Source organism: Megalobrama amblycephala, linkage group LG2 (assembly GCF_018812025.1).
Source record: "Megalobrama amblycephala isolate DHTTF-2021 linkage group LG2, ASM1881202v1, whole genome shotgun sequence".
Classification (NCBI taxonomy): Eukaryota; Metazoa; Chordata; class Actinopteri; order Cypriniformes; family Xenocyprididae; genus Megalobrama; species Megalobrama amblycephala.
The window spans coordinates 19,947,157-19,974,475 of NC_063045.1; the positions used below are offsets into that span (position 1 = coordinate 19,947,157).

A 27,319-nucleotide genomic window follows, 5' to 3' on the forward strand; every position below is an offset into this window, starting at 1 on the left:
AATAGTTGCTAGCTAATAAATACTTATAAATACTTACTATAGAAAGTATATCAAATCAAATACAAGGTAAAAAAAAATATTGGTACATTCGTGCAAGAATGCAAAATAGACATAATGTTAAGAAATTGATTACTCACACCTTTAAAGGTGCCGTAGAACGTGTTTTCAAAAGATGTAATATAAGTCTAAGGTGTCCCCTGAATGTGTCTGTGAAGTTTCAGCTCAAAATACCCCATAGATTTTTTTTTATTCACTTTTTTTAACTGCCTATTTTGAAGCATCATTAAATATGCGTCAATTCAGGCTACGGCCCCTTTAATTCCTCACGCTCCCCTCCCCCGGAGCTTGTGCTTGCCTTTAAACAGCATAAACAAAGTTCACACAGCTAATATAACCCTCAAAATGGATCTTTACAAAGTGTTCATCATGCAGCATGTCTAATCGTGTAAGTATAGTATTTATTTGGATGTTTACATTTGATTCTGAATGAGTTTGATAGTGCTCCATGGCTAAAGCTAACATTACACACTGTTGGAGAGATTTATAAAGAATGAAGTTGTTTTTATGAATTATACAGACTGCAAGTGTTTAAAAAATGAAAATAACGACAGTCTTGTCTCCGTGAATACAGTAAGAAACGATGGTAACTTTAACCACATTTAATAGTACATTAGCAACATGCTAACGAAACATTTAGAAAGACAATTTACAAATATCACTAAAAATATAATGTAATCATGGATCATGTCAGTTATTATCGCTCCATCTGCCATTTTTCGCTATTGTTCTTGCTTGCTTACCTAGTCTGATGATCCAGCTGTGCACATCCAGATGTTAATACTGTCTGCCCTTGTTTAATGCTTGAACATGGGCTGGCATATGCAAATATTGGGGGCGTACATATTAATGATTCGCCTGTTTTTCGGAGGTCTTTTAAACAAATGAGATTTAAATAAGAAGGAGGAAACAATGGTGTTTGAGACTCACTGTATGTCATTTCCATGTACTGAACTATTGTTATTCAACTGTGCCAAGGTAAATTCAATTTTTAATCCTAGGGCACCTTTAAGGCTAATTCGCTACCTAATCGGGTCCCATTAGATACCATGTTAGATACTATAGAGGTTAAACTGAATAATAGATACACCTAAAAAATTGTTAGTAGCTATATTTTTAAGTATGCTGAAGTCATATTATTGAGAAATGGATTACTAGCATCAAAGGCTAATAGCTATTAGACACACTTGCTAATAGCTACCTAATGCTGACAAAGTTAAACAGAATACTAGATAAACATAAATAAATTAAAAAAGTTACAAATTTAGGCAAAATAGTCATTCTATTATTGAGAAATGGATTACAAACCAAAGTTAATAGCTACTAGCTAGATGCGTAATGCTGTAGAAACCAAATAATAGATAGACTTAAAATAAAGAAATAAATTGTTGATACATTTTTGTAAGTATGCGAAATGTTACCAACACCTCTAAGGAGATGTGAGTGATGAAATCTGTTTGAGATCCAGTTTTTCTGATAAATGACCTGACCAGAGGCCTTTATGTGCAAATGTGTTGCACTGGACCCAAAGTGTTCGCAAAACAGACAAATTATAAATCTAAAGTAATCTTGCAGCCATTATGTCATCGGGAGACCTTATTTGAAAATTGCAGGTGATGGCTGACACATTTAATTTTTTCTGCTCACTTTCCACATGACAGTATTGTGATGAATGATCTCTATGAGCCAGTTTTCCACCTCTTATCTGGGAGAATCTGGAAACATTGTTATGTTTCAGTTAATGACCAGTGGATTGTGATGGTGAGAAAGGATTCACTTTTTCTATCTCTCTTTTCCTGAAGGTTGGGATGTTGATGAACCCGCCAAAGATGGGATAAATCCAGAAGTTCTCATTTCTCTGACAGCTCCCAAAAAGTGCGCAACAGGATTCTCAGGAAAACATTTTCTGGCGGGACGATTCCTGCCCTATGACATTCAGAAAAAATACGAACTTAATCTGCCAGAATTCTCTGGCACGGAATGTGTTATAGAACTGTAGCCGTTTATACAAACCTGTATTTTGAATAACAAGGATGTTTTTCCCCTTTTGTATTTTATAGATTGTTCTGTGGCATTCAGTTACTGACAAATATGACTAGATTGGGTAGTTAAGGTGAGTTTTTGCTGCTAAGAAGTGGGTTTAGAATTATCTATTTAATTTTGCAAATGTTCGACTTGACCTGTTGATTCTTCAAAATCGCCAATACAATTTTGCTCAATATACGTAAATCTTTTAAATGTTGGATATATTGAAAGTGCATTACCCTGATAGTGCCTCCAGTCCAATGTGCACGACACCTACAAATCCAATGCATTTCTGCTGGAATTTTACTCCAATACAAGTTTATTCACCTGTACTTTTTGGGTAAAGTTGTATAGTATATATCTGAGGCTGACAAACATGTGTAAATCCTTTTTTTTTTTTGATTATACATTCCTCAATGTACATGTGTTTTCTTAGTTCATATAGGTTGAATGAATAAATTATCTATGTAAAAACTGTGTATATTCATTTAGACGCCAAATTCGGCTGTTTAAAGAAACGTTGGATGTTATTATTTAGCCAAACCTTAAAAAATGTACTCTATTAGCCAGTATTTGGGAACAAGCGGTAGCTACGATATTCTTTAGACCATACAGTATATTATTTCTTCCCAGAGATTTATTCAAAAGGCAGGAAAAGGTGTGGGCGATATAAAGGAATGTTTCTGTCTAAAGAAACAACAGTTACAGTATGTGGACAGGAATACCCAAGCAGCGTAATGATTCATCACTAATGCTGTTTCAGGACATTGTGTAAACTCGGATATATTCATCAAAAGGTGGACATGAAATCATCCGGAGATCATATTTCTTAGTCTGCCAATAAACATTTTACATTTCTGTCCACCCCTCTGAAGGCCAAAAAGTATGTTTATTGTCTTTAAACACACATAGAGAGCTTCACAAAGGTAACAAGAAGCCATATGCACTCAATATGGTGACAAAGGAAAATATGAAAATCTGTTTAGACTGAGAAGGAATTGGTGGGAAATATTTTGGTCTGTGCTTTTCTTTGCAAATTTGGCTGTTTATTCTGTTTTGATACCACAGTTCCGTTTAATATATGATCTTTCTGACTTCTGATCCTGATTTTTTTTCAGACCCATATAGTAAAATATTCCCTGTGCTCGTCAAAGCTTTCAAAACAGTCATGCCAAAATGATTCTTAATATTGGACGACATCATGGATAGGCAAGTGACCTCATCTTCCCGTCATGGATGTGTTGGTCATGCCTAATCCAGACAGTGGAACAGTACTGTACATGTAGCATGCATGGGAATATTTACACAATTACCATTACCATTAGACTTCAAAGCTTGGCCTTCAACAATATGCTCTGGCTTAAAAGCCATATTGCACTACAGTTAGATGTAATATGTATATGTACATATGACACTGTTATATGTGATCTTTAGTAAATCTAAAAATGAATATACATTTTTTTTATACTGTACTTTGTAACATTGTGATGCCTAAATTCACATTAGTGTTTCAACTGATTTTTGTTTTTAGTGTTTTTTTGTTTTTTTTTAAGTTCTGTCATGAAACTCTAGAAGGTGCAGGCTGATAGGTCCTTAACTCAATCTGCTTGCAATCACATCATTCTCTATAGGGCACATCTGATTGGTTCCTGCTGTATCAGTAGCCAATGAGCTCACTGCTCAACCTTTGAGCAGTGTACTTTGCTATAACAGTACAATGCGTGTTCAGAAACCCTCCACCTTCCCCAGCTCCACCTGTATAGATCTGCTACGGGTAACTCAATTATTGTATAGCAACAGCAGGGGAGGCGTAGGAGCCACGGGGGATACGGGGGACATGTCCCCCACACTGTTAGAAACAGGGATTCTGTTCCCCACTCTTTTTTTGACCCACCGCCAATATTTCCGCCCATGTTCTCTGATTTGTTACTTAGATTTGGGTGAACTAACATTCAGCCAATTCGCAAGGCGAATCATCTTTTGGGCACGTCTGCCATGAGCTTCAAATCTCCTGTTGCTCTCGCGATTTCTTTCATTCATTCGCTTGTTTCTTTGCTCTTTAGCGGTCTGGGGTTACATCCCATACAATTACATCCTTTTTTCAAACACACACTGTATGTATGTGTTATGTCGCGATGACGCGAATCATGCGATCAAATTTCTGTTATGATTTAAGCTATTGTAACATCGCATCTATACTGGATGCGATGCGATCATGCAATGCGAAAAAAGCTTCTGCTAAATGAGACATAACTGATTATTGAGTTCTGCCGTCTTTTGTCGCATTGTGCTGCTCGCGTCCAGAGTAGAAAGTTTTAAGGCAGTGTTTTCTATTTAGAATTTATTATATGAACATGAATGTACATACTTTGTACATTATATACATAATTTGTTTGCCTTTGAGGGTCACATCACCTGACAGCTGCCCTCCCCCCTCCCATTTTTAAAATGGCTGCTACGCCCCTGAGCAGCAGCATGTCACTTGCTCACGAAGCGTGTCACGTTTGTACTGGCAGTAGCACGTCCCGTACTTGGTCTGCAGCAGCAGCGTAGCAGATATATTCCACCAAGATCCAACATATTAACAGTGTCAAATGCATTACCATGCCAAACACTCAATGACAGAAATTTGTTTAGACATTATTATCGACCATTCATAGTTAATGACCAATCGATATCAGTCAAAATTGTAGTATCGCTGCTAATTAAACAAATTGAAGGAGAGGTATGTAATTTCTGTGCAACTTGAGGCACCATACCGAATTAATGAAATAATGAGTTTCAAACAGGTTTTCTGAACACTCATCCATCTACGGTTTGTCAGTAAAACAAACATTTAATTCCAACCACTTGTTTTGAATCAACCACTTGTTTTGAATTTTTTTTTTTTTTTTTTTTAATTCACCATTTTTTAAGTGCTTGTCTTATTTTTAGTTATCTTTACACATTATGCTGGGATATTAACAGAGAAAATATTACACACTTCACCTTCAAACAATGCAAAATAGTTATTGTGAATCAGTATCTGTGACAGTTAGAAACTTTGAACCATTCGGCTGTTTACAACTCCACCTATTTTTGCAACAGGTGTGTCACATTACGGTCATTTTACTGTCTGTTGAGTCACTGAACGTTGGAGGAACATTGCTGAAATGCTCGACAGTTGCATGTCAGTAAAATATGAAAATTACATTATGAAATAAACAGATTTTTAAAACTTCAATTCATCTGCTGCCATCATATTATCATCCTCATTTGTGGTTGAAATGATGTAATGCTCCAGGCCGGGACATAATAAAATACACAATGTGATTTATTGTTCTGCTCAAGCACACAGATCTCTGGTAATGCAGCATAACTTGATTAAAAACACAAACAAAACATTTTTCTGTTGCAACATTCACCTTTCTCCTACATCTCTGTCTGTTGTTTTTTGTCTGTTGGAATGATATAAGAACACAGATGTTAGTGCACTGGCCAATGGCGAGCAGGAGGGGGCTGGTCTGGACCATTCTCCACTCCATCCTGTCTTTTAAAACTCTGGGAACTTCACAAAACTATCAGACTTGATTTTGAAGGACGGGGAAAACTAATTCATCGGTCAAGTCTCTCAAAAACTTGACAAACCCATACCTATTTTTCTTTTGTGTGTGTGTGTTTAATTTATTTTTTGTTACCAACAGCTGCCCATCATTGACAGTGGCACTATGTGGGACTTCACAGTCGTGACTCTGGTGCTGTCTACCGTCTTAGTTGTGTCTCTGGCACAAGGTAATGTAATTTAAATAATCTCATAACTGTCTTAATTAGAACATGTAAGGATGTTATTAATTAATTATGTAACAGTTTGGATACAGCTGTCAGCACTTAAGACTTAGAAAAACAGAGAGCTTGTTTGTTTGTGAGAGCTGTAGGCTATCAACTTTCATGGCTGGAGTGATCTTTAGTAAATCACAATTTTTGCTTTACAAATCTGCTTCTGTTTGACTCATTGCACATTAATTGACACTTTAAAAGGAAAGTTAGTAATTAGCTAGGCCTATGTAAATTCAAACAGATGAATATGAATTTTAAGCAACTACCATTTATAATAAATAACTGCCATGTGTTGACATGAGAACAGCAGTATGGCACCTTATCATATTACCATTAAAAAGCCCTATGAAAAATAGTGACAATAGTGTCACAAAGCAGCATTATTTTAAACTTCACGCGTCATTCAAATGTTTTTGCTTTGAAAATAAATAAATAAATAAATAAATGACTGTAGAGGAATTCATTATTTGAATGACTGATTGTCGCGAAATATACTGGAAAACTGCCCAGCGTCTCAGACTGACATTTTGGAGCAGCACCGGTCTCTTTTCCATTCACTGTCAGTCCACAGTGGTCTCCGGTCCACCTCAACCTCTCTGCGGAATTTATTACCTGTTTCCCAACACAAGTAGACAGCCGGCACGGAAAATAGCGCCTGACATTGCTGAGGTCTAAGTCAAGGCTTTTAAAAACCTTTAGGACTAAAATTCGGTTTTAAATAACCAGATGTCGCTCAGTCATCCGGTAATGAGCTGCAAGCCCGCGCGCTCGTGCCAGTTTCATCCAGGGCACGGCGAAGCCATTTTCAACGCTCCAAAGTAAATATTGCCACTCTCTAATCTGCTCCATTCAAACGATTTATTCTCCAGATGTTTCACTTTGCTCTGAAGTTCAGCTGCCCGGCACATCGACCTTTGTTGCTTTGATGTGAAAAAGAGAGTGGAAAGAGGGATCAAAGGTAATGAGCGAGAGGTTATACATCTCAATTTCGTAATTTTTCCGTGAAGGGGCTGCTACCTGACCGTTAAAAATGTGTACAACGAACACCCCCGTCTCTTAATTCTGACTGGACAAAATGCGTTTAGCATATTTCGCGAAAGAATTGTTTATACAATAATAGATAGGCTAATAATAATAAATGTAAATTTAACATAACATTTTTAGTGTCCTTTATCTGTCGCAGCCATATTTTTATAAGAACATTCATTTCGTGCGTTAGAGTGATTTTCTTCTATTTACTACATCCCTTATGTGAGGCAAAATCTTGGCAAAATCTGAAATTTTCTTATAAAATAATAATTTTTATCAAGCTTATATGTTTATGTTCAGTTATTTCACTTTAATGGCAATGAAAAGGGCCTATTAATTGCCATTAAAGTGAAATTACTGAACCTAAACATACAAGCTTGATAAAAATTTTCATTTTAGAAGAAAATTTCAGACGGCACTTAGAGGCTTTTGCATCTGAAGTCTTCATATATATAGGCCTATATATATATATATATATATATATATATATACACACACAGTAGTCAACATTTGAAGTGGATCAAAAAAGTTCATCAAAGTTGTCCTAAGAACTAAGTTGTCCTAAGAAGAAGGTTTTAGGACAACTTTGATGTAAGGTTTTGATCCACTTCAAATGTTGACTACTATATATAGGCTATATATATATAGGGTGAATTCTGGGTGATTGAGATGACTTGGAAAAAGTGTCCCAATCAACCTGAATTCACTATATATATATATATATATATATATATATATATATATATATATATATATATATATATATATATATATATATATATATATATATATATATATATATATATATATATATATATATATGTATATATATATATATATATATATATATATATATATATATATATATATATATATATATATATATATATATATATATATATATATATATATATGTGTTTACTCGAAAAGCAACATAAGTATTAATATAAGACTTAAAGGTTTAATTTTGTGCCATGGAAGGTTTTTTTCACTTGTTTTACTAAAATCAGAAAAAGAAAAGTGAAAAATCAATGACATATTACTACATTTTCAAAATGTGATCTAAGAAAACAAGTCTTAATTATTAATAATAATGAATCTATATATTTTTAAAAGATTTTTTTAAAATATTTACTGGAAAACAAATTTAAAAAGGCTAATTAAAGTCTTTTTAATTACAAAAAATACATGGATATATGGATACACCAGTTCAAAGACAAGGTAAACTAATCCAGATCATTAAAAAAAAAAAAAAAAAAAAAAACACCAATCTGGCTATGATTTCATTATTATGCAGTGACAATGGAGCAGTTCAGTTTAGAATAATAGAGCACAGATGCATCCCACTTCAGAGTCTATGGAACATTTGGTATCTTCTAATCTTCTTCTCAACCCAATCAGACAGAGCTCACCATCTTCCATTCGAGCACACCTCAGCCAGGACATGTGCCAGATGCACAAAACTACTTCCATATGTTTGCCGACGCAGGATAAACACACAGACAAAACCACTTTGGAGCTCTCATTTGCATTCATTAAAACACGATGGGATGTGGAATGCAATTTCGAGACCACTGCCCGGGCACACTGCCTTCTTAAATGAAATGCCTCTGATTTCAAACAAATCCCTGCTTGTTACCAACCTCGTATACTGCATTAAAGACATCACAGTGTTTTCGCTCTCTCTCTAATACATATTGAGAATGTGGGTTAGCACTATAGCGCTTTGTCAAAGGGATTACATAACATGCCAGAATGATTTACCTTTCCTTTTCGGAAGAACCTGGGAAAAACTTTCAGAAAGAATAATGCTAGTGCCAGCTAAATCTTGGCATGTTTTTGAGTCTGTCCTGGGAGGCTTTTATTTACAGACAGTAGACCAAAAATGATTCCCGGGTAAACAGCACGTCTACAGCATGTGCGCTAACCACTCTGCCACAGCTTTGACGTAGCTATTTTATTAAAACCCAACCCTTGCATGTATTTTGATTAGCTTCTGGCTTGGGTAGCAACACTCCAAACGCACATTAAAAAGGGGGAATGTCTTATTAAAAGGCCACAGACTGTTATTTGCGTGAATGGATTAATTGTCTGAGTATGGCTATTGGACACTGTGCAGACTTTATGAGGTGACGCGAGAAGTCCTAAAAGAGTAATGATACTGCACTTTATATTGTGGGGTAAAACCCCTGGCAATAAGATAGGTACAAAATAATCACAGAATTGCTGAACAAAGTTTAAATCACCCTCTTGTGTGAGAGCCATCTCCCAAAATAAACTTGGCACGAGTGGTTTGTTATGGGAGGACAGGGTGTCAGTCTATGTTAGGAGGACACTGATATATAAATAGTTGCTAGTTTCCACTGCAAGGTAAATAATTTTTACACACCTGATCCTAATAATGTCCTGTTACTGGGTGTGGATATTACAAGGTTCCACTGAAGCCATGGACACGCAGTTCTTCCGTCTTGGAATAAAACAGACTATATTCTGTGATGTGGTTATTGCTAATTATATTGGTGGGCACTGTAGGTGTTATAAAGATTTATTGTTCAAGTTTTTGGAAAAACTTTAGATTTAAGCCATAGTGTATGCTTGACGTCGTGATCACAATTCACCACCCAATTTTCAGGCATTACTGAGTACTGTCTTGTTCTATGTTTGATTTTTCTTTTTCAGGTCAGTTAAAGGGTTGGGTCAATCAAAAAATGAAAATAATGTCATTTATTACTCAACCTCATGTCGTTCTACACCCGTAAGGCCTTTGTTTATCTTCGGAACTCAAATTAAGTTATTTTTGATGAAATCCGATGGCTCAGTGAAGCCTCTATAGACAGCAATGTCACTGAACTTCTCAAGGTACTCAAAATATATTTGAAACAGTTCATGTGAGCTCAGTGGTTTTACCTTAATATTAAAAAGCGACGAGAATACTTTTTCTGCGCCAAAAAAACAAAATAACGACTTTTCAACAATATAGTGATGGCTGATTTCAAAACACTGCTTCGAATCTTTTGTTTTGAATCAGTGATTCGGAGCGCCACAGTCATGTGATTTCAGCAGTTTGCCATTTTGACACACAATCTGAATCATCGATTCGAAACAAAAGATTCAAAGCAGTGTTTTGAAATCGGCCATCACTAGATATCGTTGAAAAGTCATTATTTTGTTTTTTGGCACACAAAATATTTCTCTTTGCTTTATAATATTATGATTGAACCACTGAACTCACGGTTTTAAATATGTTTTGAGTACCTTTCTGGATCTTGAGAAGTTGACATTGCTGTCTATGCAGGCCTCACTGAGCCATCGGATTTAATCAAAAATAACTTAATTTGTGTTCCAAAGATGAACGAAGGTCTTACAGGTGTAGAATGACATGAGGGTGAGTAATAAATGACATTATTTTCATTTTTGGGTGTACTAACCCTTTAAAACCTGCTCACACCATGAACGATATCTATAACAATAAGCATATTAGCGTCCACACCAACAGACGATGACGTTCTGTGTATTATAAGAGCACACTGCAGTTATGTTGTTTGCTGCTTTCAATGCTCGCACTCTTTAAAGTCTGGTAGATTCTGATTGGCTATAAATGTTTTTATAATTCATCAGCTAGAAAAAAAATCATTCTGAGAGCGATTCAAACAATATCGTTCTCTGTGTTGTCATCGTTACAACTGTGGTGTGGATTTTCCTATTCTCATAGAATCCGAACCATTATTAAAACTTAACTATAATTAAGGTGATTGTCCTTGATTTGAAGGCCCTTTACTGTCATGATGGAGGAATTTGAAGAGAGCCTAACTAGCTACCGGAATAACATCACATGGCGGAGACAACTGCGCTTTTCTTAATCATTAGCCTATTTTTTCTAAGTGTGGTATTTAGAAAGCACTTTAAAAGTGACACAGTGCCACTAACACAGCAGGCCATTCAGGATAACTTCATGTATAACTGAAATAATGACGTTCTCATATTCTGTGATCTATACTTTGGGAATGACAAGCTCTCTTTCAGGTGAACCTGCAAGGTAAATCAATGCAATATTTGAGAGGCATATAATCACAGTAATGGTGGCTTGGAGTAAGTCCTGCAAAGTGTCGACCGTGACTGACATGTCTGCCGCAGATAAGCGCTTCAGTGTGTGTTGAGTAATGCCAGTAACGATCCACTGTCAAGACACTGTGCTGTTTCTACTTGAGGATGTTAGGCTTGGCTACATCTGTGGGACACGTCTCCTTTGGAAAAAAATAATGGCATTGGTGAATGAATCCCTCGGTCTATGATTTCCTTATCACAGCACACTATAAGCAAGTTCTGGAAAGGGATTCAGGGATATACCTTCGACACACAGGGCAGTCCGCATGAAGCACCGGAGGCCCACTGTCCTCCGCCTGGGATGTGGGAGTGCATCTTCTGGCAGTGTGTCATCTAGAAAGCACGAGACGCCATGTGTTTGTTCCCATTACTCTATCTTCTCCTTTGGGGCCCTGGCTAGTAAGTGTCTCCAGATTAGTTTGAGAATGGATGTAGGGGATCAGGCCATCGAGCATGCTTCACTTCCATATGTTTGCAGCATCTCCCGACGTGACCAGACAGAGCGGAAAGAGATACAGTGCAGAAATGGACCAAATGTGTCTTCCTCAGGCCAATCATGAGATCAGATATCAGGTGCTAACTCAAAACTGGTTGGATGTGGTTCAGAAGGGCCATAGATGCCAAGGGCTTCTGAGCTGATAAAAGTAGGCCACTTGGACTCAGGTGGCACCGATGCCGAGAGCACAAAAAAAAGTCAGTACTTAAATATTGAATGTCTTTAGCACACATTCCATTTACCACAAAGCCAAGCAGGATTTTCCGATCACATTCGCAGACGTGTCTGCAACCTAAGGAACGTGCAAGGAGTACGTTTTTCTGATCTATTACATTGCAAATGATATTGCACTGTAATAGATCAAACAAATTTTGTGTCCAACTTTTTAAGACCAAATTTAGTTAGTCCCTAAGGAGGTCAATGTTCCTTGTAGATGTAACTGCAGCCAATGTTCCTTTGGTAGCACCTTTGTTGAGTGCGTTGTAATAAAGTTTGCATTCCCACAGGACCCATCTGGGACAGCTCACATCTTCAGAGGTTAAACAAAACGGACAGGAACAGAAAGCTGGCTTACAACAGCCTTATGGAACCACAGACCACAGGTAGTTATGGATATATTAACCTGCTCTTTTTATGCAATCAACTAATTTGTGGTGTCCTAGTTGATCCAAACCGCGTTGTGGATCTTTGTGATGCTAAAAATTGTGATGTAATAAATTCTGGAGTCATCCGTCTTCATTAAATGTGAGCCTTAATGATGAAGGCATATAGCCACTGCTATGCTGGAACAATAAAACATTGACTCGTTTACGTGTAAATGAGTTTACACATGTTCCTAATTGGAGCAAGAGAATAAGTTGTCTCTTAGACAATTCAGGCAGCTCTCTCTGCCTTGAATAACGTCATCTGGTTCATACCTCCCATGGGATAGATTGACATAAACTTTTGTGAGACACAGATTGTATTTTAATATGATGCAAAAAAGCTGGACTAATCTTTTGGAGTAAACCAAGCACAATGGGGCAGAAATCTGACGTAATCTGGAAACTCTCTTTCTTCACATCTTTGGGTCACTGGCAAGAGCATACTGTTCTTGTAAAACATCTTACTCTCATCTTTGTTTTGTGTAACCCAGGCGTGACCGAGTGGACATCCTGGTTCAATATCGACCATCCGGGAGGAAACGGGGACTACGAGAGGTTAGAAGCCATTCGCTTCTACTATCGGGAAAGGGTTTGCTCGCGACCTGTAGCCATGGAGGCCCGTACCACAGACTGGGTTGCAGCTGCAGATACAGGGGAGGTGGTCCATTCCAGTCTGGAGAAGGGCTTCTGGTGCATCAATAAGGAGCAGCCGCTTGGTCGCAGCTGCTCCAATTACCATGTGCGATTCCAGTGTCCACCAGGTACAATTAGTCAAGAGACAATCCATCAAAGTAGAGAAGTGTATTCCATATGGAGGCATAAGCATCATTTTAACATATGAGTGTTATGCATTTTAACATATGAGAGTTTTTTTTGTTGTTGTTGTTTCTTAAGTCCACTCATACTGGACCGACTGGAGTGAATGGACGCCTTGCTCTGCCACTGCCTGTAACGATGTTGGCATCCAAGTCCGTCAGAGGAAATGCATGAGCACGCAACCTCTTCCATTGCTGCTTTCGCCCGTTGCGTGGGACCTCACATCGAACGGAGAGAGTGTTCAACCCCACCATGTGAAGGTATACAAAGAACAAATATGAATTTGACAACCTTTTATAACACTTAATGATATAATATGGATTTCTAGTCTTCATAGCTAAGTTTCAGTAGCATCTGCTAAAAACCACTTAAATCAACCAAAGATGGTTTTTAGTTGGTTTAATCTGTTCTAGTTGTTCTCATCCAACTTGGCTAACCTTACCCTACCCAAAAAAGAAGTATACCTCAAGTTCATTTAAGTAATGTTAAAGTATGTTTTTAAGTATACTTTATGAAATAAACATACACATATCAATGTACTAGAAGTAAACTTGTAAGTGTACTATTCCAGTACTGCTTGGGACTAAATTGGTCCACTTTTTAGTATGTAAAAGTATATGTTTAAGTGCACTATAACAGTAGTAAACAACTAGTTCACAACTACATTTCTCATTTGTACTGCATCTGTACTACAAGTGAACTTTTAAGTATACTAGTAGTTTGCTATTACAATACTTGTAGTACTGTACTTGTACTTGTAGTAACATTTTTTAGTTAATGAAAAGTACACTTTGAAGTATTCTCTTAGTAAACTGCAAGTATACTTTTAAGTTTTCTTTAAGTGAAAATAACATCATCATAGTTTACTATTTATACAGTATAAGTATACTACTATGTTCCTATTTAGGTATCAGTTTTTTATACTTGAAATATACCTTTAACTGTACTTTAACACTTTCCATTTAAAAACAATATTCTAGCTTCATGCATCCTTTTTTATCAACACATGAATGTGGTTAAGTTTAATTTAAAAAGCAACATTTTAAACAAAAAGCTGGGAAATCGCATTTTTTCAAAGACTACATCGGAATCAGATTCAGAATGAAGCAATTCAGTTGTTTCTGCTTCTTCTTCACCTGTGTTTTGATCCAGAGATTCTGTACTAGAAGATGCATAATAGCGCCCCCTACTGTATAACAGTGAAAACAGGGATAGCAGAAAATTTTTGTAAGTGGCGGGGAAAGAGTAAAGTAGATTTGAAGTAAATTCCTATGTACACTAACAGTGGACTAGCCTACACAAAAATTCAAATACTCAGAATTAGGAAAGATTGAGTACATGTATAGTCCAAATATGCTTAGACCTTTCTGTCAGTATAAGTCATGTATACTTAAGTGCAATTTTTGCAATATTTCTGAGAAGTACATAAAGTATATTTCTGAGAAGTATATGAAAAGTAGACCGAAAATATACTTTCTTATATTTAGGTCAAAAGAAGTATACTAATAGCACACTTGAATAAACTTTTTTTCCGTAAGGGTAAGAAGGTATTATAATGGCTTAGCTAGTCGACCAGTTGTTTCAAAGTACCTAAAAACCCCTTTAAACCATTAGGCTGGTTTAAACTTTTTTCTGCAGGATAAAGCCTGATTTTTAGACAGCAGTAAGGTGTCGCATGCTCATTGTATGCTCTTTGTAGATACGTCCAAATGTTTGTTTTTGATGCATTTCTGAATCACTTGAAACATTTTGACACTCAACTCAGAATTGAGGCTTATTTTCCACTCGTGATCCTCGAGAGCGATCACATCCTGCTGACATTTACATGACACATGTGGTGCCCAATTAGCTGGCTAAACCAAAACATGTTTCTGTATGTACAGAGCTTTGTTGTCTTTGATCATGAAATCAATGTACCCACACTGGCAAAGATGTCAAAATGCAGTCTGACATTTCTGTACACACACATGCACGCGCACACATGTATATTCAAATAGAAAAATAACAAAGAGGATTTTTTGTCTTGTTTTTAGTATAAAGTTTGTAGGATTTGCTCATTTTCTTTGCCTTAAAGCATTAACCAAATTTTTACATTTTCTGAAAATGTGAGTGGCATTTGCACAAAACTATCCACCATGATGCTAGTGTGTTGTGGGTGTTTGCCAAAACATTTCTATTAATTTCCTAGGGCGTTCTGAGTGGTTTTAGCATGTATGGTGTCTATTTGTTTGCTAAGGTGTTCTCTTCCTTTAACTTGATAGGATGATGTCAGACATTTAAATTAACCACTGTTTTCCCTCAAATCTAAACAGCCTTGTGGAGCCAATGGGGTTCATGGAGTGCTTGCTCAGTGACCTGTGGAAAGGGACGCAGGACAAGACGTAGGACATGTCACAGATCTTCAACTAAGATTCAGTGTACAGGACGACCCGTAGAGGTCCATAAGTGTGGAAATCCATGCCCAGGTATTGTGTATTACAAAACACACAATTTTTGAAAAGCCATCATTTTTTTGCTACTTTGAAATCAAAACACCTATTTTATTTTTTTATAGTGGCATGCAAACGTGTCTGTCCTGGGGGACGTCCCAATAAGGACTGCAGCTACTGTATCTGTGATGGACAGACGCTACACGGGGAGGTCTTCACCGTTACAGGTGTCCCAGTGGCTGACGCCACAGTGGCTCTGGCCAGCCAAGCCAAGGTCATCCGTGCCCACACTGATGCCAAGGGTCAATTCAAGATTGAAGGACTGTGCACCAACCCTCAGACCCAAGTAATAATAATGAAGGATAAATTTGCTCCCATCACACTCCCTGTTTCCATCAACAGCACTGATGAACTCTGGGTACGGGCTGTCTTACGATCCTCAGGTAAAGAAGAAGAAAAGTGAAAAAGTTATAATATTAATACATTGAAGTTGGATATGGATTATCCCACATTGATAGCTTAATTTCAACAAATCTTACCATGAGTTGTTGCATTATTGGTTTGTCTTACAGAAAAGCCATATATTGAGAAACATCCCGAAGACAAAGTACGTTACGAGGGACAACGTGCAACCCTTTGCTGTAGAGCAACAGGAACACCAAAACCTGACAAATATTACTGGTAAAAAACAATGAAGTTTATAATTAGATTTTCTGACATATGGCGTTAATGTCTTAGTTACAGAAAACATTAATTTGTTTGATTCAAAGGTACCACAACGGAACTTTATTGAATCGCACAAAATACAAGTACGATGAAGATTTGATATTGCGGGACCTGAAACCAGAGCAGTCAGGGCAATATCACTGCAAAGCAACTAGTCTGACAGGCAGCATCAAGTCTACTCCAGCCGTCCTCACTGTTTTCGGTAAGTGCAAAACCATTTTAGCGGTCAACGGGGATTTGTCAAAATGTCCCTAAAGAAGAAAAATAACCCCATTAAATATTGAGGTCTCTAATGAAATATTAAAGTCTCTAATGTCTAGTGACATGTGCGGTACAGTATTTTATTATGTTTAAGTTGGTAGAAAATACCACTTTCTAAACAAGGAATGACTGGAAAGAAGTTGTGGTGGGCAGACTAAAATCCTTAAATCCCACCCTCTCTCCGTATTAAAGTGAAATCCAAGCTCGTCAATAAATCCTGTTTTTTCATCCTCAGACAAGTATGTATTTCTACTTTTGCTCACATAACTACACATTTTGAGAATTCCCATGATGCTTATTATCCAAGATATAGATTGTCAGAAATAGTCTGCTGAAATGTGTGCTAAAGCAATCAGCCCTAGACTTTGTCTGAGGGATCTCTTTGCTTCTTAATCATTATGGCATATGAAATGTGCTTTGCTGAATGAAACACTAACACCTGTCACAGCAGGATTCTTAATGGAGGATGATTAATGTGTTTTGTATTCACTCTTGCATTTAAACAACAGCTACAGGAGAAAAGTTTTCTGTAAATTAAATTTCATCCACTTCAAATAAGATTACATGGTTGCCCTCTCAAATAAGTGTCATTTTAAAGGAAAAAACAGCTCTCTAATGAACAAATGAGCAGCATTAACAGTAGAGTGGTAATGTGACAATATTGACGGCAGTCATTAATATGGTGACAGAATGAGATCATGAAATTTAACCAGAAACAATACTTTATCAAGTCATGGCTCCCTTTTCAAGCTTCCAAGTTCAGTGACTGGAAGTTTTTATTTTCTGAAACATTAATATTTTGCTTTAAACCAAGTGGTATGTATGTCTTTGGCTGGTAAAGGTCAACTAATAAGATAAACACTGCAAAATATTTTTTGTAAAACATTCTTACTGTGATACAAGTCAAAAATACTATCAAAACATCTTTATAACAAGGAAATACACTTCAACATTGTATAGCATTTTCTTTTTCTCTGTTTTAAGAATCAGTTTTATGTTAAAAAAGAAAAAATCAATGGGATAAGGAAAATAAGCTTGATTTGAATAAATGTAAATATTTTCTCTGAAAACATTTTTTTTTTATCATGTAAATTTATCTGAAAATATAGCACACTGATCTCAAATTTTGTTTTCACAGCTAAAGGATCACCAGCATGCAACTCAACACCCGATTCTTACTTGATCAAATTGCCATTTGACTGCAGGCAGCCAGGAACAGACTCCAAGTTTTACAATGCAGGTCGCTGTCCACACAACAAATGCCCTGGATCACTGGACTTTGACATGCGCTGCAGGGATGGATCCGGCTTCTGCTGTGGGGTCAAACAAATGGACACTAGAGAGATCAAATGTGGCCGTTACACCCTGCCTATCAAAGTTGTAAGTGAATGTGGCTGCCAGACCTGTGTGGAGCCCAAAGTCCTTGTACGGGGCAGAGTGGTGGCAACAGACAATGATGAACCCCTTCGCTTTGGACACATTTACATAGGAAAGGAACGGATAGGTACCACGGGATATCAGGGTGGTTTCACAATCCAGGTGTCTCCAGATACACAGCGTCTTGTGGTAAACTTTGTCGACCCTTCTCAGAAGTTCATCGACACAATCAAGGTTTTTATTTTTGACAAAAGAGGAGGTGCAGTCTATCATGATGTAAAAGTGATGAGGAAGCAAGAACCTATTGATATCAATGCTGCCGAAAGCAATACCATTTACCTAGGTGAAATTAAAGGCGAGGACCCTATCGGTCAACTGGTGATACCTCCAAATTCTTTCCATAAAAACACAGGAGAAGTGTACGAAGGGACTGTTAAGGCCAGTGTCACGTTCCTCGACCCACGCAACATTACCATGGCTGCTGCTGCCCCTGGTGATCTCAACTTTGTAGACGATGAAGGAGACATGCTCCCTCTCAGGACATACGGAATGTTTTCAGTAGATTTCCGAGATGGGGCAAACCAGGAGGTTCTAGGAGCCGGCGCAGTCCAGGTTCTCCTTGATACAGAGCACGTTAAGATGCAGGAGCACATTCCTACTATGAAACTCTGGTCCCTCAATCCCGACACAGGCATTTGGGAGGAGGAAAGTAACTTTCAACCCACACAAAGTACCATTGCTGGCAGTGGGAGGAACAAACGAGAGGAGCGCACCTTCCTGATAGGAAATATGGAAATCAGGGAGCGTAGGTTGTTCAATCTCGATGTACCTGAAAATCGCCGCTGTTATGTCAAGGTGAGGGCGTACATGAGCGACAAGTTCCTGCCCAATGAGCAACTAGAAGGAGTGGTAATAAACTTGATAAACCTGGAGCCCAAGCCTGGTTACTCGTCAAATCCAAGGGCATGGGGTCGCTTTGATAGTGTGATAACAGGACCAAATGGTGCTTGTCTTCCAGCTTTCTGCGATGCTCAGAGGCCTGATGCATACACGGCTTACGTCACGGCTATAATGGGAGGTGAGGAATTGGAAGCAGCCCCCTCAATGCCAAAAATGAACCCAAACATTATTGGCGTGTCTCAACCTTACTTAGGGAAGTTAGATTACCAGCGCTCAGATCATGAGGATCCAGCACTTAAGAAAACCGCTTTCAGAATCAACCTGGCCAAACCAAACCCTAACAATTTTGATGAAACAAATGGTCCAATCTATCCTTACCAGAGTTTAATTGGATGTGAAAATGCACCTGTTGACGCCAACCACTTTCGTTTCTTCCGTGTCGAAAAAGATAAATACGAGTACAATGTGGTACCCTTTCAGGAGAGTGACCTCACATCTTGGACTGGAGACTACCTTTCCTGGTGGCCAAATCCACAAGAGTTCAGGGCTTGCTTCATCAAAGTTAAGATTCATGGAGCTACAGAAATCATGGTAAGGTCAAGAAACCTTGGTGGAACTCATCCTCAAACAAGGGGCCAGTTGTATGGCATTAGAGACATTCGTAGTACCCGTGACTTACACCATCCCAACACCTCTGCTGCTTGTCTTGAGTTCAAGTGCAGTGGGATGCTCTTTGATCAAGGTATTGTAGACAGGTCACTCATTTCTGTGATTCCACAAGGCAACTGCCGTCGGATAGGCATCAATGGTCTCCTGCAAGAGTATCTAATAAAGCACCCTCCTGTTCTTCAGAACAATGAGTCTCATGCATTCAATATGTTAGCTCCTGTTGATCCCCTTGGACACAATTACGGAATATATACCGTCACTGACCAAAACCCACGAGTTGCCAAAGAGATTGCCATTGGCCGCTGCTTTGATGGAACTTCAGATGGTTTTTCCAGGGAGATGAAGTCAGATTCTGGAGTGGCACTAACGTTCAGCTGCCCTAAAAGAACTGTGAATCGTGAGAGCTTATTCCAGCGCTTGCAAACAAATCCTGGCCTAACACTAACACAGATGGCACGGGAGATGAGAGAGTCCCAGGGATTGCAAGTCAGAAGAGGGTCAACCCAAATGGTGGCCTACCCCTTTGGCCAACAAGGCAGGAGCCAGAACCGCAGAGCCACTAACACTAATAGAAGGAGACCTGCTACCAGGACACAACCAAGACAGTAGATCTTTCTTTAGGTGAGTTCTCTGAGTGCACTTTTAAAAAAAATTATTTCAAGATGTTGATGAAAATCAGGTGTATGCTTTCTATCCACATGCAGGTCTTTCAGGTTGAAAAGAATGAAGAAATAAGACTCAAAAAAATCTGCAATGGAAATCCCAAACTTGGCCAGCTGGGTGATATTGGATGCTCTGTCCCAAAGGAGCAAAATCCTTACCTGATTTATCCGAAAACATTTAAACTCTTTCTGTTTGTCTATGGGAAACTGTCCTCTCAAGTTTACTTCATTGTTTAAGACACTTATTTTATGATTAGGCCAAATACTCGTACAGGATAATCTCATTTATTTATTTCAAATGTCAAAACGTGCTTATGTGGAGTGTCTACATTTAGATTATTGACTCATTATTGACAAGTCTGTAGGGGTTAAGGTCAGGTGTGACAGCTGCTAATCCTTTCATCAACAACATATTAGAGAACTCTGTGGGATGCAATGAACTAGACCCGAGGCAGCAAAGATGCTTGTTCTGTCTCGTCTCCTTTTTGTTGTTATTTGGCCAACTATCGGTCCAAAGCACGACTGACCCCAGCCAAGAATTGCATTCCTTAACAGAACGGATCGCCAAGGTAGACAAAACAAACATGTGGTGAGACATAAAGAATGATATAATCTAACTTCAAACACAAATTAATGCAACATTGCCTTTTTTTTAAATGCCCTCATCATCCTTTTGACCGCCTGACCGGCCTATTTAAAAGTTTTCTTTTGATATGAAATCCAACTTATACAGTACATCTCAGTGTATAATGTCTAGATATTAGGGTAAACTGATTGTATTTTGTTTCTTGTTTCTGTCTGTCTTCTAAAGTGCAATATTGTGTTCCAATAATGACTTGAGAGTCCTAACAAAAATGTCCTATGTTATGAGCCAATCAGCCATAGGTCTGTTTAAAATGTTGGGCTATTCCCTCAGTAAGTGTATATCTGAATTTCAAATTACAAAGCACCTGTTTTTTAACCTAGACATAATGAATCTGAGCTTGCTAATCCAATGCAGTCTCCTCTCATTTAGCCAGCTGACAATGCAACATAAATGCAGTTGCAGTATTTTAAAACCACCTTGAAGTAACTATGGACATTTACAAAAAAACAGTTGTGTGATTTCAACTTTTAATGGACCATAAAAAATCACGCAGACCTGCATGAGCTGGACAACTGTATTTTCCGAGGTATGTTTGTAGGTAGCATTGCAAATAGGATTTCATTATGGTAATTCTGCTTTGATTTGTTTAATCCCTTATGCGGTAAAATTCATCACTATCCTGTGTTGGTTCAAAGCAGGAATTTAATTCGGTTGAGGGATTGCATTGCATGTTTTAATAGATAATGGTGGAAATGTTTATTGTCTTTGTCTCCAAAGATTGCCCAGTGCGGGTAGAATATAAACAATATTGTGAAATATAATCAAATTAAATGTTAAAAGGAACAAAAATATAATACCTTGCCTATATAATACCTTGGATTATTTTCTTCAAGAAAATAATCCAGAATGTGGCAATTTTTTCTAAAATTGCAGTTGACCAAATGTAATTACGTAAAAAGTATGTTAAATTGTGCCATTAACAGCACATTGTTGTGGCCAACTAGAATCATTAGGAAATGAAATATGTAACTCTAATCCATTTTTTCCCATTTAAACTGTAAAACACTTTGCTGTATGCCAAGTACAGACTTAAAACAACTAAAATCATGTTTGTTTGTTTTTTATATCCCAGGCAGTCTCACCTGTGAGTGATGTTGAGTCATACATTTGTAACTTGAATAACTTTAAACTGTAATTTTGTAATATATTCAGTCAATGTAACCTTTGGTCTTTCAGCATATCTATACTGTACATTTCTATTTCAGAGGCAAGCTGGAGGTGGATATTGGATGAATACGGTGCTAAAAAAATTAGTTGGCCTCCAGTTAGCTTTCAAAAGAGTGTTTGTCCTCACTTCAACTGTCTGGCTGGTCTCAGGGAGACTACAGAATTTCCAGGAATATCCTCTGGCAAAATGTGCGTTGATAATAACTCTACCGCATTGTCTACGCTACAAAGTGAGAGTTGAATAGTTGCCTCTGTGCTCTTGCAAATCTCTGTTCATGCTTGTTTCAGAAACCTCTTACATAAAACAAATGCTGAAAATCCATGCAAATCATATTGTAACGTAGACTGCATGAAATTTCCCACCTTGCTATCTCAAAAGCCAGTTTTATGTGTAAATTGTGGATTAAAATGTCTGTCAGTTTTACCAGAATGTAAATAAAGATCTCTTGTAAACATGTTGTATTGGCATTGGTTTTATTCCATCAAGCTTAAATACAAAACGAAAAAAGAAAAAAATAACAAATCACAAGCAGGCAAAATATCACACATATAAATATTTTAAAACAATAATAAAACTGTAAAAAAAAAAAAAAAAATGTTTTGAGCATTGCATAGCTTTACAGATCTTTTTTGCAGTAACATTTTATAGGGGTAGGATAATCGCACAAATACTGGTGCTTAAATGTGAAGAATGTTCAAAACAAGAATGTACATGTAAAATTTTTAACAAAGACAAGTGCACATCATAACAGAATCATAAAATTAAAAAAGGAGTCAACCAAGTAATTAATGGAATTCTCAGAAGTCACTTAATTTTTTCCCTCTGGTGAAAGTAATTTCTACCTGACACTCGAGAGGATTGGATCTAGGAGGGCATAATTATGGCAAGTTACAATTGTAAACATTTATTACGGCCCTAGAGAGAAACAAATTAACATCTCTGGAGTACTAAAGATTATGAACCTAAAACTATGACCAATTAAGCTGCTAAAAGAGCCGACTAAATGAACTGTCTGTGACCTCATTTTCCCTGAGTTCAATACATCTAACATATAAATATTGCCAATTTACATTTTAAGATATTCATAACATTTCAAAAAAATCATAAAATATATAATACAAATGTCAGAAAACAATGTTCATTTTAGTGTCATTTTAAGTAATTTTTGTATAACATTAAAGAACAACTTATCTTTATTTCGTAGTGTATATATACAAACTGTCACAAACTGCTCCAATGGGGAACAGGAAAGTTTATTCAACTAAATTACTGCATCATTTTCAAATATTACTCAAAGTAACGAGATCCAAACAGATGATTTAGTTCAAGGGAACTAAACACTGCAAGAACCAAGAACTTCAGTGCTGTTTGACCTGGCCGAAAGGTTGTAACGAGAGCTCGCTTGTGTGCTTGACGTATACGTTGCCGTCCTCCAATTTCACTTCATAAACTTGTTGCTAAAAAAAGAAAAGAAAAAAAAAAACTATACATTTTGACAAAGAAATAAAACTAAGCCCGCCTGCAATGCATCTGACTCTCTATTTCTGCTTGCACAGCTGTAAAAGCCTAAAGCTAGGAAGGTACTTTGATATACGAGCATGGTGGATGTTAACCGGTGGTGGGAATAGAGTCTAATTACTGAACATTTCAAGGTGTCGAGCCCCCCAGGATGACTGTCCATAATTATGGATTGTTTTACAGAGACTTTGCCTTGTATTGATTGGACGGAGTTTGCTGTCATGTCCAACCGCCCAATTATTTATATTCGCAGCATGAGAGAACACATTTCATCTGTTTATTAAAAAAGCAGATGCTTGGTTAATGTGAAACGTGCCAAAATGATGGTAGTTTAATTCTTAGCAACTTTCCAAATGTCTGTTTGGCAGCACTTACTTCTGTACGATTCTGTTAATGTGCAATCCATTACTGCGTGAGATAATGTTTGGTGCCATACTGAGTTAAAGTGATGGCACAACAAATGTGGTTTTAATATAAAAATACAAGTGTTTTTCGGGACGCTGAATCATTGACTAAATCACTGGCCAACTTAACTGGTTCAGCTGACTGCAGCCCCTTTACTGCTGAGTAATGAAATTTAGTGTATACACTGATCTCTAGGAGGCACATACAAGCATCTCAATGATTCAAGACATGCTACATACATTAGAGATTCATATAAATAAGATAGTTAGACCTTCTGCTATATGTGCTTATCAAAACATAATCACATATGATATAACTTTAAGGTATGTTCCAGATTCAATACAAATTAGGCATATTCAGCAGCATTTAGTATAATGACAGTTAGCACAGAAAATTATTTTGATCCATCTATTAGTTCAAAAAAGGATGTAAACAGCTTCGGCATATGAATATGAACTACTTTGAAGAACATTTCTGTCTTTTTTGTCATTGGATATGAACAAGAACACAAGTTTATGTTCTGTTGACCGAAACAAGCTTCCATAGATTTTTGCTAAGGTAGGCCTACAAGTTTAATTATTTTCTGTGGTGATATACCACATATTGGGGAGAGTGGGGTAAGATGAGCCAGTGGGTAAGTTGACCCACCCCCTGTATCCTGGCAACCGTACCATTTTATTGTCATGTGACCATATATTTTAGAACCACCCATCATTTCTGCCAGACTGTGAAAAGGAGAAGCACATTGGAGGAGTGGAAGTCGCTTATTTACTTTAAAAACTGTTTTTGGCTTGTCAAAGTAAAATTTTAACGTAACAGATGTAATGGCTGTTTCATCAAAGCAAATTTGTCCAGGTCTAAAACTATTTATGATGCATATTGGTGATTTAGCAACGTATAAAACCATGCAAGTCATTTAGATAAATATTATTCTGAATTGGTAAGCTATAGCTAGTGTTTCCTAAAATGGCAGCTATGGGGCAAAGTGAGCCAAATGCTGTGGGGTAAACTGAGCCAGAGTTTTAATTTACCCCACCATAAGACAATGAATTTAAGTTAAATCTAAAGTATAAACTGGTGTCATTTCAATGTAATATTATGCAACTGGTTTAGTTTATCTTTATTTTTTAGTTTATTTGATAGGAACAGTGTACAAGTACACCAGATCCTTCTCTGATACGAACCAGAGGATGTTTAATCATATCTTTCCACCTGTAGTCTCTAATGGCCTAACATGGTCGACATTGCAGAAAAACTACCATGTCATGAACCTTTTGACTAAAATGTTTATTAATTTCAGTGACATTTATTCATTTTTATTTATTTTTTATTTAATTTTACTCAAAAAACTCTCTGTTTAGTCTGTTTTTGGGAAGGTTACAACTTTGATGTTCAACATATTGTTTCAGACATTTAATTGCAAACAATTAAAGATACTGAACTTTCAACTTCATTTGGTTGGTTTTAATGTTGTTTAATTTAGCTTTAAAAAAGAAATATTTGTAAAATATTTTTACAAAGAATATTTGTAAAAGGAAATTTGATTATTAAAAATTAGTTTTTTAAATAGGTACATTATCTTTAAAATTTCACATGGGTTTGATTCAGATAGATGGTCAGTTTACACCCACCTACTGACTTACCCCTAACCTGGGGTAAATTGAGCCAGAGGAACACTTTTTTTTATAAGAAGCCATATTTTTTAGAACCCTTTGTCATAGATGTATTCTGATCATTTAAAATGATAGGAAACATCCTTAAATTATTTTAAATATATTCATTGCACTTCAGCCTCATTTTCCCTTATCTTGAGGACCACATAAGTAAAAAATGGCTTATCTTACCCCACTCTCCCCATACTACAAATGTCGTTGAGCTTAACTTGCACTGAACCTGGAACATATGAGTTAAAATGTTGAACAAAAAATAATTTACCTGTAAACCTGTGCTTGATTTCCCTGTTTTGAGATTAAAGTCATAGTCATGCCAAGGACAGAAAACCTGAAGAACCCCATCGGCCTCCTCGATATCTCCATCACACAGCGGACCTCCTGAAAGTAAAGTCATTTTATTTCATTTCACAACTCATTTAGCATTTAACAAATAAATATATTCACACATATTGGTCAGACAGAATGTTTAAAATCTTATAAAAATTTAACTCTGGAAACTTCAAATTAGCCACCACTGTGCCACCACAATATCTTCATTACCATGCTCATCATTAAACAAAAATGAGAGAAAGTCTTTGAAAACGTTTGCAGGACATCACATAATAATAATTTTACAGTACGCACCGCACTTAAGTAACTTTAGGCAACTACGGTTACCATGGTGATTTGATGAAAAGGCGCGTAGAAAAGGAAACACATCGCACAACGAACAAAACAACTAAGCATATTTACCATTTCTGTCATTGCTGCTAGCTAGCTGGCTAGCTAAAGTAGCTTTATGTCCATTTCTAGCGCTTTAAGAACCGATATAAGCGAATACAATGTGGAATAATTAATTGTCATACCAGAATGCGCGCAGCGAGCGTCCATCGCGAGGAATTCACCGCTCACATTAAACAGACAAACATCCGCGTCGCGTCCATCAGATGAATAGATCAATCTGCATTGTTTCTTGGACAGCTCGGACACAGGGCCTATTAGCCTCCAGGAAACACTCTCATCTTCTGGAGAAGTCATGGAGGTGGGTTAACCGGGTCATTAACGTGTTGTATTTATTGTATGATATAAACAACGCGATCTATTTCGGCTCACCGACAGTCGCTGATCTCACTGGGTTGTCGCTTCCTCGAGGCTGTACTGTATGGCGGGCCGGAAGGTCCAAAAATATGGCTACCGACTTGTCGCGGGAATTCACTATACAATTGCCAGTAGCCACTGAGTTTACCACTGATAGGCCGGCGGTGCATCTGCATACACACTCTCCTCACGCAGCGAACGACTCACTTTCCTCACACAGCTGACCACTGACTCTCCTCAGCCGGCGACTCACTTTCCTCACGCAGCGGACGAATCACTTTCCTCACGCAGCCGGCGACTCACTTTCCTCACGCAGCCGGCGACTCACTTTCCGCAGCCGGCGACTCACTTTCCGCAGCCGACGACTCACTTTCCGCAGCCGGCGAGTCACTTTCCGCAGCCGGCGAGTCACTTTCTGCAGCCGGCGACTCACTTTCTGCAGCCGGCGACTCACTTTCCTCACGCAGCATTAACTCTCCTCACGTTTCTTTTCAAATACTGTGATGGTGCAATAACTAACTACATCAAGTAAAATTGATCATTTTTGTGTTGTAAATGTAATTTATTCTGAAGCAATATTCCCATCAGTGTTCTGTAAACTGTTACTGTTAAGATGTAAACTGTTAATCATCAGATTTGTATATGCCCCCTTAAAGGGATAGGTCAATCAAAAATAAAAATTCTGTCATCATTGACTACCTTCTAGTTGTTCCGAACCTGTATGAGTTTCTTCTTCTGTTGAACTAAAAATATATTTTGAATGTCAGTAAACAAACAGCTGACTGTAAAGTGACTTTCATAGTAGGAAAAAAAAAAAAATA

General features: G+C 37.4%; 3 protein-coding genes across 3 annotated transcripts in view; 2 read left to right on the forward strand and 1 right to left on the reverse strand.

Moving 5' to 3' along the window:
• The window catches only part of yjefn3 (YjeF N-terminal domain containing 3), a 54,332-nt gene extending 51,362 nt beyond the window's left edge, over nucleotides 1–2,970 (forward strand). The window contains exon 6 of the mRNA XM_048165453.1: nucleotides 1,860–2,970. Coding sequence (XP_048021410.1) covers nucleotides 1,860–2,056 — 197 coding nt within the window. The 3' untranslated portion in view covers nucleotides 2,057–2,970. The remainder of the gene's footprint in view (nucleotides 1–1,859) is intronic.
• A 2,614-nt stretch (nucleotides 2,971–5,584) lies between these two features.
• On the forward strand, nucleotides 5,585–22,279 carry cilp2 (cartilage intermediate layer protein 2). Its single transcript, XM_048165428.1, is given in 11 exon segments — nucleotides 5,585–5,853; nucleotides 12,034–12,129; nucleotides 12,663–12,932; nucleotides 13,066–13,191; nucleotides 13,194–13,247; nucleotides 15,300–15,452; nucleotides 15,542–15,859; nucleotides 15,989–16,097; nucleotides 16,187–16,344; nucleotides 17,542–19,970; nucleotides 20,054–22,279. Coding segments are annotated over 10 exon segments (3,765 nt in total). The 5' UTR covers nucleotides 5,585–5,789; the 3' UTR covers nucleotides 19,959–19,970; nucleotides 20,054–22,279.
• An 823-nt stretch (nucleotides 22,280–23,102) lies between these two features.
• Nucleotides 23,103–26,518, reverse strand: si:ch211-212d10.2 (uncharacterized protein LOC557710 homolog). The gene is made up of 3 exons (XM_048165463.1): nucleotides 26,267–26,518; nucleotides 25,684–25,799; nucleotides 23,103–23,282 (listed from the first exon to the last, which is right to left on the reverse strand). Exons 1-3 carry the CDS (start codon nucleotides 26,436–26,438, stop codon nucleotides 23,184–23,186), a joined length of 387 nt encoding a protein of 128 aa, XP_048021420.1. The 5' UTR covers nucleotides 26,439–26,518; the 3' UTR covers nucleotides 23,103–23,183.
• Between the last annotated feature and the right edge of the window lie 801 nt (nucleotides 26,519–27,319).